Source organism: Oncorhynchus tshawytscha, linkage group LG19, assembly GCF_018296145.1.
Source record: "Oncorhynchus tshawytscha isolate Ot180627B linkage group LG19, Otsh_v2.0, whole genome shotgun sequence".
Classification (NCBI taxonomy): Eukaryota; Metazoa; Chordata; class Actinopteri; order Salmoniformes; family Salmonidae; genus Oncorhynchus; species Oncorhynchus tshawytscha.
This window is the reverse complement of record NC_056447.1, coordinates 38171306-38185581: the sequence shown is the minus strand read 5'-3', so window position 1 is coordinate 38185581 and position 14276 is coordinate 38171306. Positions and strand designations below refer to the sequence as shown.

General features: G+C 39.8%; 1 protein-coding gene across 1 annotated transcript in view; it reads left to right on the top strand.

The window, feature by feature from the left end:
- The window catches only part of LOC112218722 (diphosphoinositol polyphosphate phosphohydrolase 3-beta), a 34317-nt gene that overhangs the window by 9362 nt on the left and 10679 nt on the right, over positions 1-14276 (top strand). The window contains exons 2-4 of the mRNA XM_024379778.2: positions 3905-4015; positions 11529-11573; positions 12083-12170. Coding sequence (XP_024235546.1) covers positions 3905-4015; positions 11529-11573; positions 12083-12170 — 244 coding nt within the window. The remainder of the gene's footprint in view (positions 1-3904; positions 4016-11528; positions 11574-12082; positions 12171-14276) is intronic.

The following is a 14276-nucleotide window of genomic DNA, read 5'->3' as shown; positions in this document are numbered from 1 at the left end:
TGAAAAACGTAATTGCTGACATGCAAAATATTTTGGGACTGTATCAACAGTGAACTGATGAGTGGATTGTTCATTTAAGATTATAAGTCTTCGTCACAATGCAGACATTGATTGTAAAGGCAGCCCCCTTTTTTTTTACTTGATAACTGTCAACTCTTGTTTTGTTGTAGGCTAAATCTCGAATTCTGGCTTTCTCATGTTTGTTCTGAGAGCTGAACGAGACTTGGAAGTATAGCAACACAAGACAAGTTGATACTTTACTAACTAACCTTGGGGATCGCTGAAAAGGACAAACATGCACAGAACACTTCCCTGATTATGTCTATGGTTTTACCGTCACCTCTCTGTCAAAATAGATACCTGTTGAACAGGGTCCTCTGAGGATGCTTCTGCCACTGGTACCTCAGAGCCCAGGTACCTGGGCCATTTTGGTAATTTACTGAAAATCTATGTCAATATACCCTAACTTTGGTAATTTATACTTGAATAACTGAAGAAGAAAAAAATCATATATAGAATTCACTGTCTGACTTTCTAGTAGATAGACCAAATGGTTCAAGAGAAAATAGCTTAATGAATGAAAAAAGCATCTAATCAACAGTGGCATTATTTTCAATTAACTCTGCAACTCTTCCAACTATTGACTTTATTCACAACTTCCACCAGTTTGACGCCATGCTGAAACCCTCAAATTAAACACCAATGGTATTCTCAAAATGTATTGCTTATATTTAGGATAATCTTTTACAGCTTTGTCATTCAGTTTTAATTTTAAAATCATTTTATTTTATTATTTCATATATTTTACATGTGAGAATCTGAAGTACCCAAAAGTGCCACTAAATGTGATAGATAACATAAAATCCTTGAAAGATGCCAACATTCTGGTAGTTTACTGGTAAACTGAAAGTGTCCACAAATATACCCTCCCTTTGCAAAAGACAGTGGGTAGATTCTCATCTCCTGTACCTTTCTGCCATCTGGCTCTCAGCCATCTGGTTAAACGCCTTGGTCATTTCCATGTAAAAGGACACATGAGCACCAACATGTGAAATTCATAGGAGCATATCACATTCGGTGTCAAATTAAAGCTAAGAGTCTTTATTTTGGGGAAATGAAGGGCATAGATGCATTTTTAACAATTTTCCATCTTAAAAATTAGGCATATGTAATAGATTTGATTTCTGGTCAAACAGATGGAAAATAGATCTTGGAAAATATCTACCAGAAAAAAGTCTCAAAGGTATTAGGAATACATCAAAACACAATAATGTTGAAATAAAGAACCCTACCAACTAATATCAACATTATTATTTAGTTGTTTTTTTGTTGCCTTCTTTAAATTTTAGAAACATTGCCTTGTAATTCCATTACGAAAACCTCACATCTTTAAGATATTTTCTAAGGTAGACCTACCAATTAGTTAGTATTTTTACTAATATACATTTTTGTTTGTCAAATCAAATTTATTTATATAGCCCATCTTACATCAGCTGATATCTCAAAGTGCTGTACAGAAACCCAGCCTAAAACCCCAAACAGCAAGCAATGCAGGTGTAGAAGCACGGTGGCTAAAAAAAACTCCCTAGAAAGGCCAAAACCTAGGAAGAAACCTAGAGAGGAACCAGGCTATGAGGGGTGGCCAGTCCTCTTCTGGCTGTGGTGGGTGGAGATTATAACAGAACATGGCCAAGATGTTCAAATGTTCATAAATTACCGGCATGGTCAAATAATAATAATCAGTGGTTGTCGAGAGTGTAACAGGTCAGCACCTCAGGAGTAAATGTCAGTTGGCTTTTCATAGCCGATCATTCAGAATATCTCTACCGCTCCTGCTGTCTCTAGAGAGATGAAAACAGCAGGTCTGGGACAGGTAGCACGTCCGGTGAACAGGTCAGAGTTCCATAGCCGCAGGCTATGAATTATTTTTATGAATTATTAAGTGATTCAAATTCGCAATTCTGTTACCAAATCGGTAACACATTTTTGATTATAATAGTATCCCAATGCCCCAAGGCAGTGATTGGGAACATTTTCCGTTTTTCAGAAAACGCGTGTCTTGTCTCTCTGTGGTCACTAAAGATCCCATGGCACTCGAGTAAGAGTAGGGGTGTTAACCCTGGTGTCCTGGCTAAATTTCCAATCTGTCCCTTGCGCCATCATGGCCACCTAATCATCCCCAGCTTCCAATTGGCTCATTCATCACCCCTCCTCGCCCCTGTAACTATTCCCCAGTTTGTTGCTGTAATTGAGAATGTGTTCTCGTAAAAAATAAAATCCAAAAATGAAATGGAATTACTGCAATTGAATAGGCTACAATGGGAAATTATAGTGGTCACAAACCACAGCTGGGTCACCTGCTAATGTCCTCCAATCCACTGGCATACATGTTATGTTCAGCTCATAACTGTTTTCTTTCTATTTCTGTCTTCTCTGTCTCTTTCTCTCTAGTTAATGTTACCTATATCTTACTAACACCTACCCCTGAGCCCCATCTTTTTCCATTTACTGTAAACAGCATCCGCAACCACTGAGCACTGACCGACACCAGACATCCATGGACATTTAAAAAGTAGATGAAATTTGGTCAGTCCATCCTGGCCTTGATTTTAACATCCACAGAGGACATTTTTTGGGTCGGCCTTGATTTCAACGTCCACAAAGATTGAGTTTTGGTCCGTACTGGCCTTGATTTGGCCCAAACATAGACGTCCATGATTGGTGACTGGACCAAATCTTAACCAATCACAGACGTATATTATGTTTCACAAATTTGGACAGTAGAGTACATTACAGTACAGAAAAGTAAAGAAGAGTAGAGTATTGTTCAGTACAGTAAAATAGTTACTATATTGTACTCTACTGTGCTGTACTGTAATGTCCAAACTTGTGAAACATAGACATCTATGATTGGTTCAGATTTTGTCTAGTTTGGGGGCCGAGCTCATTAGAATAATAGCCATTGTGTAGAATAATACCCATATGCAAAGGATAATATTTATTTTTTCTACCTTGGTGTACCTATTTACAATACATCTGAAGAGAAGGACATTCATATCCATAATTAGTCATTTCTGTGTAGTACAGATCAGGGACCCATGATGTAATTATGTTATGGGGTGTAAATCCACTTAATTTACTGTTGTTCAATAACTCAAATATATTTTTTTCAAACTCAAGTTGTCATATCATAGCTGACACCCTATTATTTCTGCAGAAATTTTTGTATCCTAATTCGGAGCAGATATTTAAGAGTTTTTGAAAATGTGGTCGCATAAAAAACGGAGGGAGATTTTACATAAATCTCTTACCAAACTTTGTATCTGCACATTTTCCAGTAAATGTATTCAAAGTAGACCTAGTGAATAGAGTTGGTTTGTTAAACTTTGATATCAATGGTTTTTGTTTTGCATACATTTGAAAGTGAAAAATCTGAGTAATAATTCCGTTACCGTGGAATTGCCCCATGTTTATAAACCTGACCTGGGTGACCATGTGATTGGCACAGAGCTGAGCTGGGGGTTCTTCCAATGGCAGCTTTTCCTGTCACAGACCCACCTCACCCTGGCAGGTGCGGCTGCTGGTGTCAGACGTACAATATACTTTATGTCAATGGGCAGATACCCAGATGAAGGCTGTACTGCTGATCAATGTGTAGGTTAATATAGGATAATAAAGAAGCATTTTCTATCCAAATTTCACTGTACTCCTCAATTGTATATATCCTGCTGAATATGTTTAAACTCCCCCACATCAAATGTATGCCTCAATTCATGCATCTTTTGTTGAACTGAGAGGTTGTGTAGTTAAGTATCTGCCTGGACAAGAAACTAGAGGCTTGCGAGCCGGATTCTTCCCACAAACCACTATTTGAGTATCATTGGTTTATTTTGACCCATTCCAGGTGTTGCTGGTGAGCAGCAGTCGGCACCCGGACCAGTGGATTGTACCAGGAGGAGGGATGGAGCCTGAGGAGGAGCCGTGTGGAGCAGCAGTCAGAGAGGTGTACGAAGAGGTGAGAACCCCCCATAGAAATGTTATTATCCTAATCATCTATCTGTAATGCACCAAGTTAGAGAGACAGTTTCCTTGATAAATTAGTAGCACTTATAGATTTGAAGTGGAGATATAGTTTCAAAATGTTCTAGATTGAGCATGATGTACACTGCACAGACATCCAGTTTAGCTAATGGTTTAGTGCAGGGTTCCACAGCTGGCGACTGTTCTTATTTACCCCTCCAAGTTTTCTCAGCAATTTTTTAAATTAAATATTATTAAATACCAGTCAAAAGTTTGCACACGTCTCCTCATTCAAGGCTTTTTCTTTATTCTTTACGAGAATATTAGTGAAGACATCAAAACTATGAAATAACACATATGGAATCATGTAGTAACCAAAAAAACATTAACCAAATCAAAATATATTTCAGATTCTTCAAAGAAGCCACCCTTTGCCTTAATTACAGCTTTGCACACTCTTGGCATTCTCTCAACCAGCTTCGTGAGGTAGTCACCTGTAATACATTTCAATTAACAGGTGTGCCTTGTTGTTAAAAGTTCATTTGTGGAATTTCTTTCCTCCAAAACTTCTTGATGCTACCCATCCCGGTCCCGGGATAATTGTCATCAGCAACCGCTGAATAGCATAGCGCCACAGTCAAATAATATTACTAAAAAATATTAATATTCATGAAATCACAAGTGCAATATTGCAAAACACAGTTTAGCCTTTTGTTAATCCACCTGTCGTTTCAGATTTTGAAATTATGCTTTACAGCGAAAGCAATCCAAGCGTTTGTGTAAGTTTATAGATAACATTATGTACACTAAGCATTAAGTAGCTAGGTCACGAAAATCAGAAAAGCAATCAAAAAAATGGTTTACCTTTGATGATATTCGGATGTTTTCACTCACGAGACTCCCAGTTACACAACAAATGTTCCTTTTGTTCCATAAAGATTATTTTTATACCCAAAATACCGACGTTTGTTTGTCGCGTTATGTTCAGAAATCCACAGGAAAGAGCGGTCACGACTACACAGACGTATATTCCAAATAATATCCATAATGTCTACAGAAACATGTCAAACGTTTTTTATAATCAATCCTCAAGTTGTTTTTAAAATATATATTCGATAATATATCAACCGAGTGTGTAGCTTTTTCAATAACAGCGGGAGAAACAATGGCCGCTTTACTCAGTTGCACAAAACTCTCTCTGAGAGCCCCCACCTATCAACTTACGCAATGTGATCCTTCACGCTCATTTTTCAAAATAAAAGCCTGAAACTATGTCTAAAGACTGTTGACACCTTAGGGAAGCCATAGAAAAAGGAATCTGGTTGATATCCCTTTAAATGGAGGATATGCATGCATAGGAACAGAAAGGTTTCAAAATAAGAGGCACTTCCTGATTGGATTTTCCTCAGGCTTTCGCCTGCAATATCAGTTCTGTTATACTCACAGACAATATTTTTACAGTTTTGGAAACTTTAGAGTGTTTTCTATCCAATCTGACAATTATATGCATATTCTAGTTTCTGGGGCTGAGAAATAGGCAGTTTCAAATGGGTATGGTTTTTAGCCAAAATGAAAATACTGCCCCCTACACGCAAAAGATTCATGTATTTGAGCCAATCAGTTGTGTTGTGACAAGGTAGGGGTGGTATACAGAATATAGCCCTATTTGGTGAAAGACCAAGTCCATATTATGGCAAGATCAGCTCAAATATGCAAAGCGCAATGACAGTCCATCATTACTTTAAGATGTGAAGGTCAGTCAATCCAGAACATTTCAAGAACTTTGACAGTTTTTTCAAGTGCCGTCGCAAAAACCTTCAAGCTCTATGATGAAACTGGCTCTCATGAGGACCGCCTCAGAAAAGGAAGACCAAGAGTTACCTCTGCTGCAGAGGATAATTAGAGTTACCAGCCTCAGATTGCAGCCCAAATAAATGCTTGATAGAGTTCAAGTAACAGACACATCTCAACATCATCTGTTTAGATGGGACAGTGTGAATCAGGCCTCAAATTGCTGCAAAGAAACCACTACTAAAGGACACCAATAATAAGAAGAGACTTGCTTGAGCCAAGAAACACGAGCAATGGACATTAGACCGGTGGAAATCTGTCCTTTGGTCTGATGACTCCAAATAAAAAATAAAAAAGTCCAACCACCGTGTCTTTGTGAGACGAGAAGTAGGTGAACGGATGATCGCTGCATTTGTAGTTCCCACCGTGAAGCGTAGATGAGGAGGTGTGACTGTGTGGGGGTGCTTTGCTGTTGACACTGTCAGTGATTTATTTAGAATTCAAGGCACACCTAACCAGCATTCTGCAGCAATATGCCATCCCATCTGGTTTGGGCTTAGTGGTACTATCATGTGATTTTTGACATGACAATGACCAAACACACCTCCAGGCTGTGTAAGGGTTATTTGACTAAAAAGGAGAGTGATGGAGTGCTGCATCAGATGACCTGGCCTCCACAATCACCCGACCTCAAACCAATTGAGATGGTTTGGGATGAGTTGGACCGCAGAGTGACGGAAAAGCAGCCAACAAGTGCTCAGCATATGTGGGAACTCCTTCAAGACTGTTGGAAAAGCATTCCTCATGAAGCTGGTTGAGAGAATGCCAAGAGTGTGCAAAGCTGTCATCAAGGCAAAGGTTGGCTACTTTGAAGAATCTCAAATATAAACTCTATTTTGATTTCTTTGACACATTTTTTGGTTACTACATGATTCCGTATGTGTTATTTCATAGTTTTGATGTCTCCACTATTATTTTACAATGTAGAAAATATTAAAAATAAAGAAAAACCCTTGAATGAGTAAGTGTGTCTTTTGACTGGTACTGTGTGTATATACAGTGGAGAGAACAAGTATTTGATACACTGCCGATTTTGCAGGTTTTCCTACTTACAAGGCATGTAGGGGTCTGTAGTTTTTATCATAGGTACAGTTCAACTGTGAGAGACGGAATCTAAAACAAAAATTGAGAAAATCATATTGTATGATTATTAAGTAATTAGAGTGAGTGCCTCTCCTGCCTTGTGCCTCTAGAAAGACAGAAAAAAGGAGACATAAATCCATTCGTAAATACTGTTGCTTTAGGATTGCAATAGAGGACTCCTATACATTTACAAAAGTCAGGTCCAAAACCAGGGAGAGAAAAGAGAAAAGCCCACTCTACCCTATCAAATACCTTCTCAGCATCTAAAGAGACAGCAGTGGTAGGAACTATATTTGAGCGGTTTAACCACATGAGATGTAAGAGCTTCCTCATATTATCAGTTCAGGTCCTGTTCTTAATAAATCCTACTTGGTCACTATGTATAATATTAGGTAGTGCCTTCTCTAAGCGTATCGCAAGGGTCTTAGTAAGAATCTTGCAATCCACATTAAGGAGGCTGATAGCTCTAAAATTCCCTGGTTCTGTAGTATCTCTATCCTTCTTAGGAATCAGTGATATCAAAGCCTCATTAAAGGTGTCCGGAAGGGAGCCATTTTTAAATGCCTCTTGGTAAAACCACTGTCAATACAGGTACAAGAATGTCAATATACTTTTTATAGTATTCTACAAAAATTCCATTCAGACCAGGTGGTTTCCCTGCTTTCATAGATACAGTGAGATGGTGTCTCTAACCTCCTCTTCTGTTATAGTACAGTCCAGGTCCTCTACCTGGCTATCTGATAATCTAGGTAATTATATACCAGACAAAAAAGTATCCATATCTGTGGGGCTCGCTGAAAAAGAGGATATATATAAATCTTCATAAAAATGTGGACATAAGACTGTAAAAAAGTTTTGCAACTGTTCCCAAGTATTTTCATGCATAATCGGGACACATGATTGTATACAAATGTAAGCAAGGTTTGAAATTATTATGTTTTTTGTCACAAATTATATCTGTTTGGGCTTGCAATCAATTTGCAGTCTACAAATATTTGTTTATTATGTTCCGACTCCCCGACCATCCACTCAAGAAAAAATTGTCCTGTGGCTGAATCTAGTTGATGATCCCTGGTTTAATGAAAGAAGTGACAACTTGTTCACTTTTAGTTTGGACTGGAGTGGATGTTCTGCCGTGTTCTGCCACAGGGAGTCGTGTTGACAGCTGTGAGGAATTGAGCGGTGACATTTAGAGGCAGTGTCCAGTTACCCACGTCTTCCTCCTCCCTGAATAGGGTTAAATGAGTCGCTCCCCAACACAGGCTGTTAGGAGCTCATAACTCAAATGGTCCTCCCACTGTAATACCCTTCTGTCAAGTTCAACACATCCCCTCCAAAGAACCACGTAATGGAAGTTTAATTGAGGTTTAATATGTGCATGAGTGTCAGATTATTTCGATTTTATCACATAAATCAGTTTTATAATGTAAAAAAAAAAACATATTGGGATTATCCCATCATAGAGCTGAAGTGTGTTGGTAGGGACTTGTGTTTGTCACATGACCATGTGGTCCTGGTAACCTGGCCCCAGCCAGGCAGACCTAGGAGAGATGCAGGAACTTAAACCTGAATTACGTCTCTCTCCCAGGATCATGTGAACAGAGCCATGGGCTCCTGTCCTGGAATGTTGCAAGGTGTTAACAGGATCTCCCAATACAGTCAGCGGCCGGGTACAATAATCTTTTAATATTTTTTCTCATGCATATATCACAAACCTTTATATCCTAGTGCAGTGCTTCTCAAACTGTGGGGGAGGGGAGGGGGAACTCAATCAGGCTTTCAACCTACTCTTGGAAGTTGTAATAGGTGAATGCACAAATTGGGTAGTGCATCATCAGTTTTCCTCTTGTCATTGCAGACCTCAGATAATTATTTATAACTTGTCAGAAATGTCTAGATCAGCTAATGTTTTTTAGTTAGGTTTTTTTGCCCATTGATTTTGTTTCCCAATAATGGAAGGGAGGCCCCGAGTGAAAGAGTTTGGGAACCACTGTCCTAGTGGACAGTATGATATCCACATGAACAGTATGATGAGTTGTGAAATGGCTCCACGGCTTCCCAGCAGCCATTTCATGTTGCCTGCTTTTTACCACAAATGGTTTGACAAGCAACATTAGGCTTATATATTAGCCTGGTCACCAATCTGTTTGTGTTAGCTTGCCAATTCCATCCCTGGTGTGTCATTGTTTGGCGTGACAAATGACAATGACAGAAGTGTATTTGGTAAGACAGCACAAACTGATCTGGAACCAGGCTAACATTATAGCTATGATCATTAGCAGGAGTTCTTGGCCTTGTTTTTATATTGCTGACTAAACTGCTGAGCACTTCAGTGAATGAGGCATGCTAGGATGGCATAGGTCCTCCTGGGGATCTTCTCTTGAGATGGGCCAAACCCCAATCAGTGGGTATACAGTGCATTCGGAAAGTATTCATACCTTTTGACTTTTTCCACATTTTGTTACTTTAAGCCTTATTCTAAAATTGATCAAATAAAACATTTTCCTCATCAATCTACACACAATACCCCATAATGACAAAGAGAAAACAGGTTTTCAGAAATGTTTGCAAATTTATATTTAAAAAAAAAACATATTTACAGAAGTATTCAGTATTCTTTGCTATGAGACTCGAAATTGAGCTCAGGTGCATCCTGTTTCCATTGATCATCTTTGAGGTGTTTCTACAAGTTTATTGCAGTCCATCTGTGGTAAATTCAATTGATTGTACATGATTTGGAAAGGCACACACCTGTCTACATATGGTCCCACAGTTGACCGTGCATGGCCTCCATCATTCTAAAACTGAAGAAGTTTGGAACCACTAAGACTCTTCCTAGAGCTGGCCGCACGGCCAAACTCAGCAATCGGGGGAGAAGGGCCTTGGTCAGGGAGGTGACCAAGAACCCGATGGTCACTCTGACAGAGCTCCAGAGTTCCTCTGTGGAGATGGGAGAACCTTCCAGAAGGACAACCTTCTCTGCAGCACTCCGCCAATCAGGCCTTTATGGTAGAGTGGCCAGACAGAAGCCACTCCTCAGTAAAAGGCACATGACAGCCCACTTGGAGTTTGCCAAGAGGCACCTGAAAGGACTCTCAGACCATGAGAAACAAGATTCTCTGGTCTGATGAAACCAAGATTGAACTCTTTGGCCTGAATGCCAAGCGTCATGTCTGGAGGAAACCTGACACCATCCCAATGTGGTGGCAGCATCATGCTGTGGGGATGTTTTTCAGTGGCAGGGACTGGGAGACTAGTCAGGAGCGAGGGAAAGATAAATGAAGCAAAGTACAGAGCGCGCTCAGGACCTCAGACTGGGGTGAAGGTTCACCTTCCAACAGGACAATGACCCTAAACACACAGCCAAGACAACGCAGCCAGAGCCCGGACTTGAACCCGTTCTAACATATCTGGAGAGACCTGAAAATAGCTGTGCAGCGACGCTCCCCATCCAACCTGACAGAGCTTGAGAGGATCTGTGGAGAAGGGGAGAAATTCTCTAAAAACAGGTCTACCAAGCGTTTAGCATCACAACCAAGAAGACTCGAGGCTGTAATCGCTGCCAGAGGTGCTTCAGCAAAGTACTGAGTAAAGGGTCTGAATACTTATGTAAATGTAATATTTCAGTTTTTATTTTTAATACATTTGCAAACATTTCTAAAAAACTGTTTATGCTTTGTCATTATGGGGTATTGTGTGTAGATTGATGAGGAGAAAAAACGATTTAATTAATTTTAGAATAAGGCTGTAATATAACAAAATGTGGAAAAAGTCAAGGGGTCTGAACACTATTCCGAATGCACTGTACATGCAGTCCTCATCATAGTCAATGCTGAGACTAAGTTTTATGGGAGCAGAGACATGGTATTCCCCTTTGGCTAGTCTGCTGGAATTCTGTCTCGGCATGAAAATATCCCACAGTCAGTCGATGTTCCCATCTGGCTTTTGCAGCGGGTGAGGGTAGGGTACTGTCAAACCTGTTGCATTGTTTGAGGTAAAACATATCTGCCTTACCAAACAAGCACGTTCTTTAAGAGCACATTCCTTGCTTGTGAATACCACAATACATGGATTCATTTTTAGTTGTTATAATCTGTGATGTGTTAGTTATCCTATCATCAATTAAATAAATGTAGGCTATTTGTTTATGTAAAACATGTCACGCCCCTTGCTTAGCGAGTACCACTTCCCCCTGATTCAGCTCATACCAAGGTTCGAACTCAGGACCTCTGCCTCGCAAACACACGTGACTTCCCTCCTGAAGTGTCTTACCAAGTCGTACTAGCTAGCTATCAAGCAGCGCATGTGGGGACACTTCAGGCTGAGGAATCAGTTTCACAGATCTCCATCTGCCACATTTACATTTAGTAGAATTTGATTCTGTTTTCTGAAAATAATTGTCTTGCTGATGTTGATTTAACAGAAGAGTAGAACTCTATATGATATTGGCTGCAACAACTTTTAAAAGTGATTCTGTCTTGTAATGTAGGATGTGGGAATGTATTGATTTTATACTGGTGTTTATACAGTAGCTTGACTGTCCTTTGTTCTAACCTGTCTGTGTCACTGTTCAGGCTGGTGTAAAGGGGAAACTTGGCAGGTTACTGGGGGTTTTTGAGGTAAGCCTCACAAACTGTCAATCATCATGTCATAGCACACTGTAGCATAGCACTGTATATTACATATCATGCAACACATGTCAAAACATTTCTCTCATTACAACATTATTATTAAGCCCTACTTCCTCATACCTCAGACCAGTGATATTCAAAGTCATGGTCGTGACCCCACGTGGGAACTGCAGTGGGGTTGCCACATCAAAAATTATATTTAGGGAACAAACCATTTAAGAGTACAGATTTAGTAAATGTATTTTATTGAGTAAATGTATTTATTGGTTACTTTTGATAAGAAAGACAAATGAAATGAATGCAAGGTTATTTGTTGATGTAAATTAACATTTACTGGGGTGGGGTCGGTTTCAGCTGGGACCCCAAAAAATGGGGTCCCAGCTGAAAATACCACACAACACACCACAACATTTTTAAGCCCTGCATGCAATACAGAAACACTGTATAAAGGGTTTATTATGATATGAAGCTGTCTGTCTGTTTGTCTGTCCCTGTAGCACAACCAGGACAGGAAACACAGGACATACGTCTATGTCCTGACTGTGACAGAGACCTTGGAGGACTGGGAGGATTCTGTCAACATCGGTAGGCTTCCACTGTACATGAAGACATCTGGTTAGGGTACCTCTACTGTACATAAAGACATCTGGTTAGGGAACTTTTACTGTACATGAAGACATCTGGTTAGGGTACCTCTACTGTACATAAAGACATCTGGTTAGGGAACTTTTACTGTACATGAAGACATCTGGTTAGGGAACTTCTACTGTACATGAAGACATCTGGTTAGGGAACTTCTACTGTACATGAAGACATCTGGTTAGGGAACTTTTACTGTACATGAAGACATCTGGTTAGGGAACTTCTACTGTACATGAAGACATCTGGTTAGGGAACTTTTACTGTACATGAAGACATCTGATTAGGGAACTTCTACTGTACATAAGACATCTGGTTAGGGAACTTTTACTGTACATGAAGACATCTGGTTAGGGAACCTCTACTACTGTACACATGAAGACATCTGGTTAGGGAACTTCTACTGTACACGAAGACATCTGGTTAGGGAACTTCTACTGTACATGAAGACATCTGGTTAGGGAACTTCTACTGTACATGAAGACATCTGGTTAGGGAACTTCTACTGTACATGAAGACATCTGGTTAGGGAACTTCTACTGTACACGAAGACATCTGGTTAGGGAACTTCTACTGTACAGGAAGACATCTGGTTAGGGAATTTCTACTGTACACGAAGACATCTGGTTAGGGAATTTCTACTGTACACGAAGACATCTGGTTAGGGAACTTCTACTGTACACGAAGACATCTGGTTAAACTTCTACTGACATCTGGTTAGGGAACTTCTACTGTACATGAAGACATCTGGTTAGGGAACTTCTACTGTACATGAAGACATCTGGTTAGGGAACTTCTACTGTACACTCTGGTTAGGGAACTTCTACTGTACATGAAGACATCTGGTTAGGGAACTTCTACTGTACACGAAGACATCTGGTTAGGGAACTTCTACTGTACATGAAGACATCTGGTTAGGGAACTTCTACTGTACATGAAGACATCTGGTTAGGGAACTGTACACGAAGACATCTGGTTAGGGAACTTCTACTGTACATGAAGACATCTGGTTAGGGAACTTCTACTGTACACGAAGACATCTGGTTAGGGAACTTCTACTGTACATGAAGACATCTGGTTAGGGAACTTCTACTGTACACGAAGACATCTGGTTAGGGAACTTCTACTGTACACGAAGACATCTGGTTAGGGAACTTCTACTGTACACGAAGACATCTGGTTAGGGAACTTCTACTGTACATGAAGACATCTGGTTAGGGAACTTCTACTGTACACGAAGACATCTGGTTAGGGAACTTCTACTGTACATGAAGACTTCTGGTTAGGGAACTTCTACTGTACATGAAGACATCTGGTTAGGGAACTTCTACTGTACACGAAGACATCTGGTTAGGGAACTTCTACTGTACATGAAGACATCTGGTTAGGGAACTTCTACTGTACATGAAGACATCTGGTTAGGGAACACTATTTTCCCACATGTCTTTAGACCTTTATGCACGTCTTTTGTCTAAGTATTTCCTCTCTGACACAATTGGTGGGAAACTGGGAACTTCTGAGAAATTTAGACAAACAACCTTTTCTTACTACACCTATGCAACTACGTCTCTCTCACACCCCGGGCCCCTTTCACTCTCCGAGTCTATGATGTTGACATCAAAACATTGGAACACACAAACACATTTGTGCCTCATAAAACAAAAAGGTTTTGATCTCCTAAGCAGTCAGGGCCGTGAAATGAGGTTTGAGGACTGTTGGTTTGACTCCTGGGTACTTAACGAAAATCATCAGATTATATTTTCTAATTCCATTCATAGAGAGTGTATCAAAGTCAGGTTCATGTAAGATTCCCTTTGAAGAGAATTTGTATCATGAAAAGACAAAAGCACGAATACTGCTTGGAGTTTGTAAGTTCAAATGGCTCTTTGGGGGGGGTTCATGCATAGTACTCATGTTGTATCAAAAAATGAATTCTTTAGATAAGTTATAATGCATTTATGTAATTTGTCCAATGTTATTAATAGGGGAAAGAAATGTAACACTTTTATATTACGACTGTACAGTGCCTTCAGGCGGTGAATCTGACTGTTG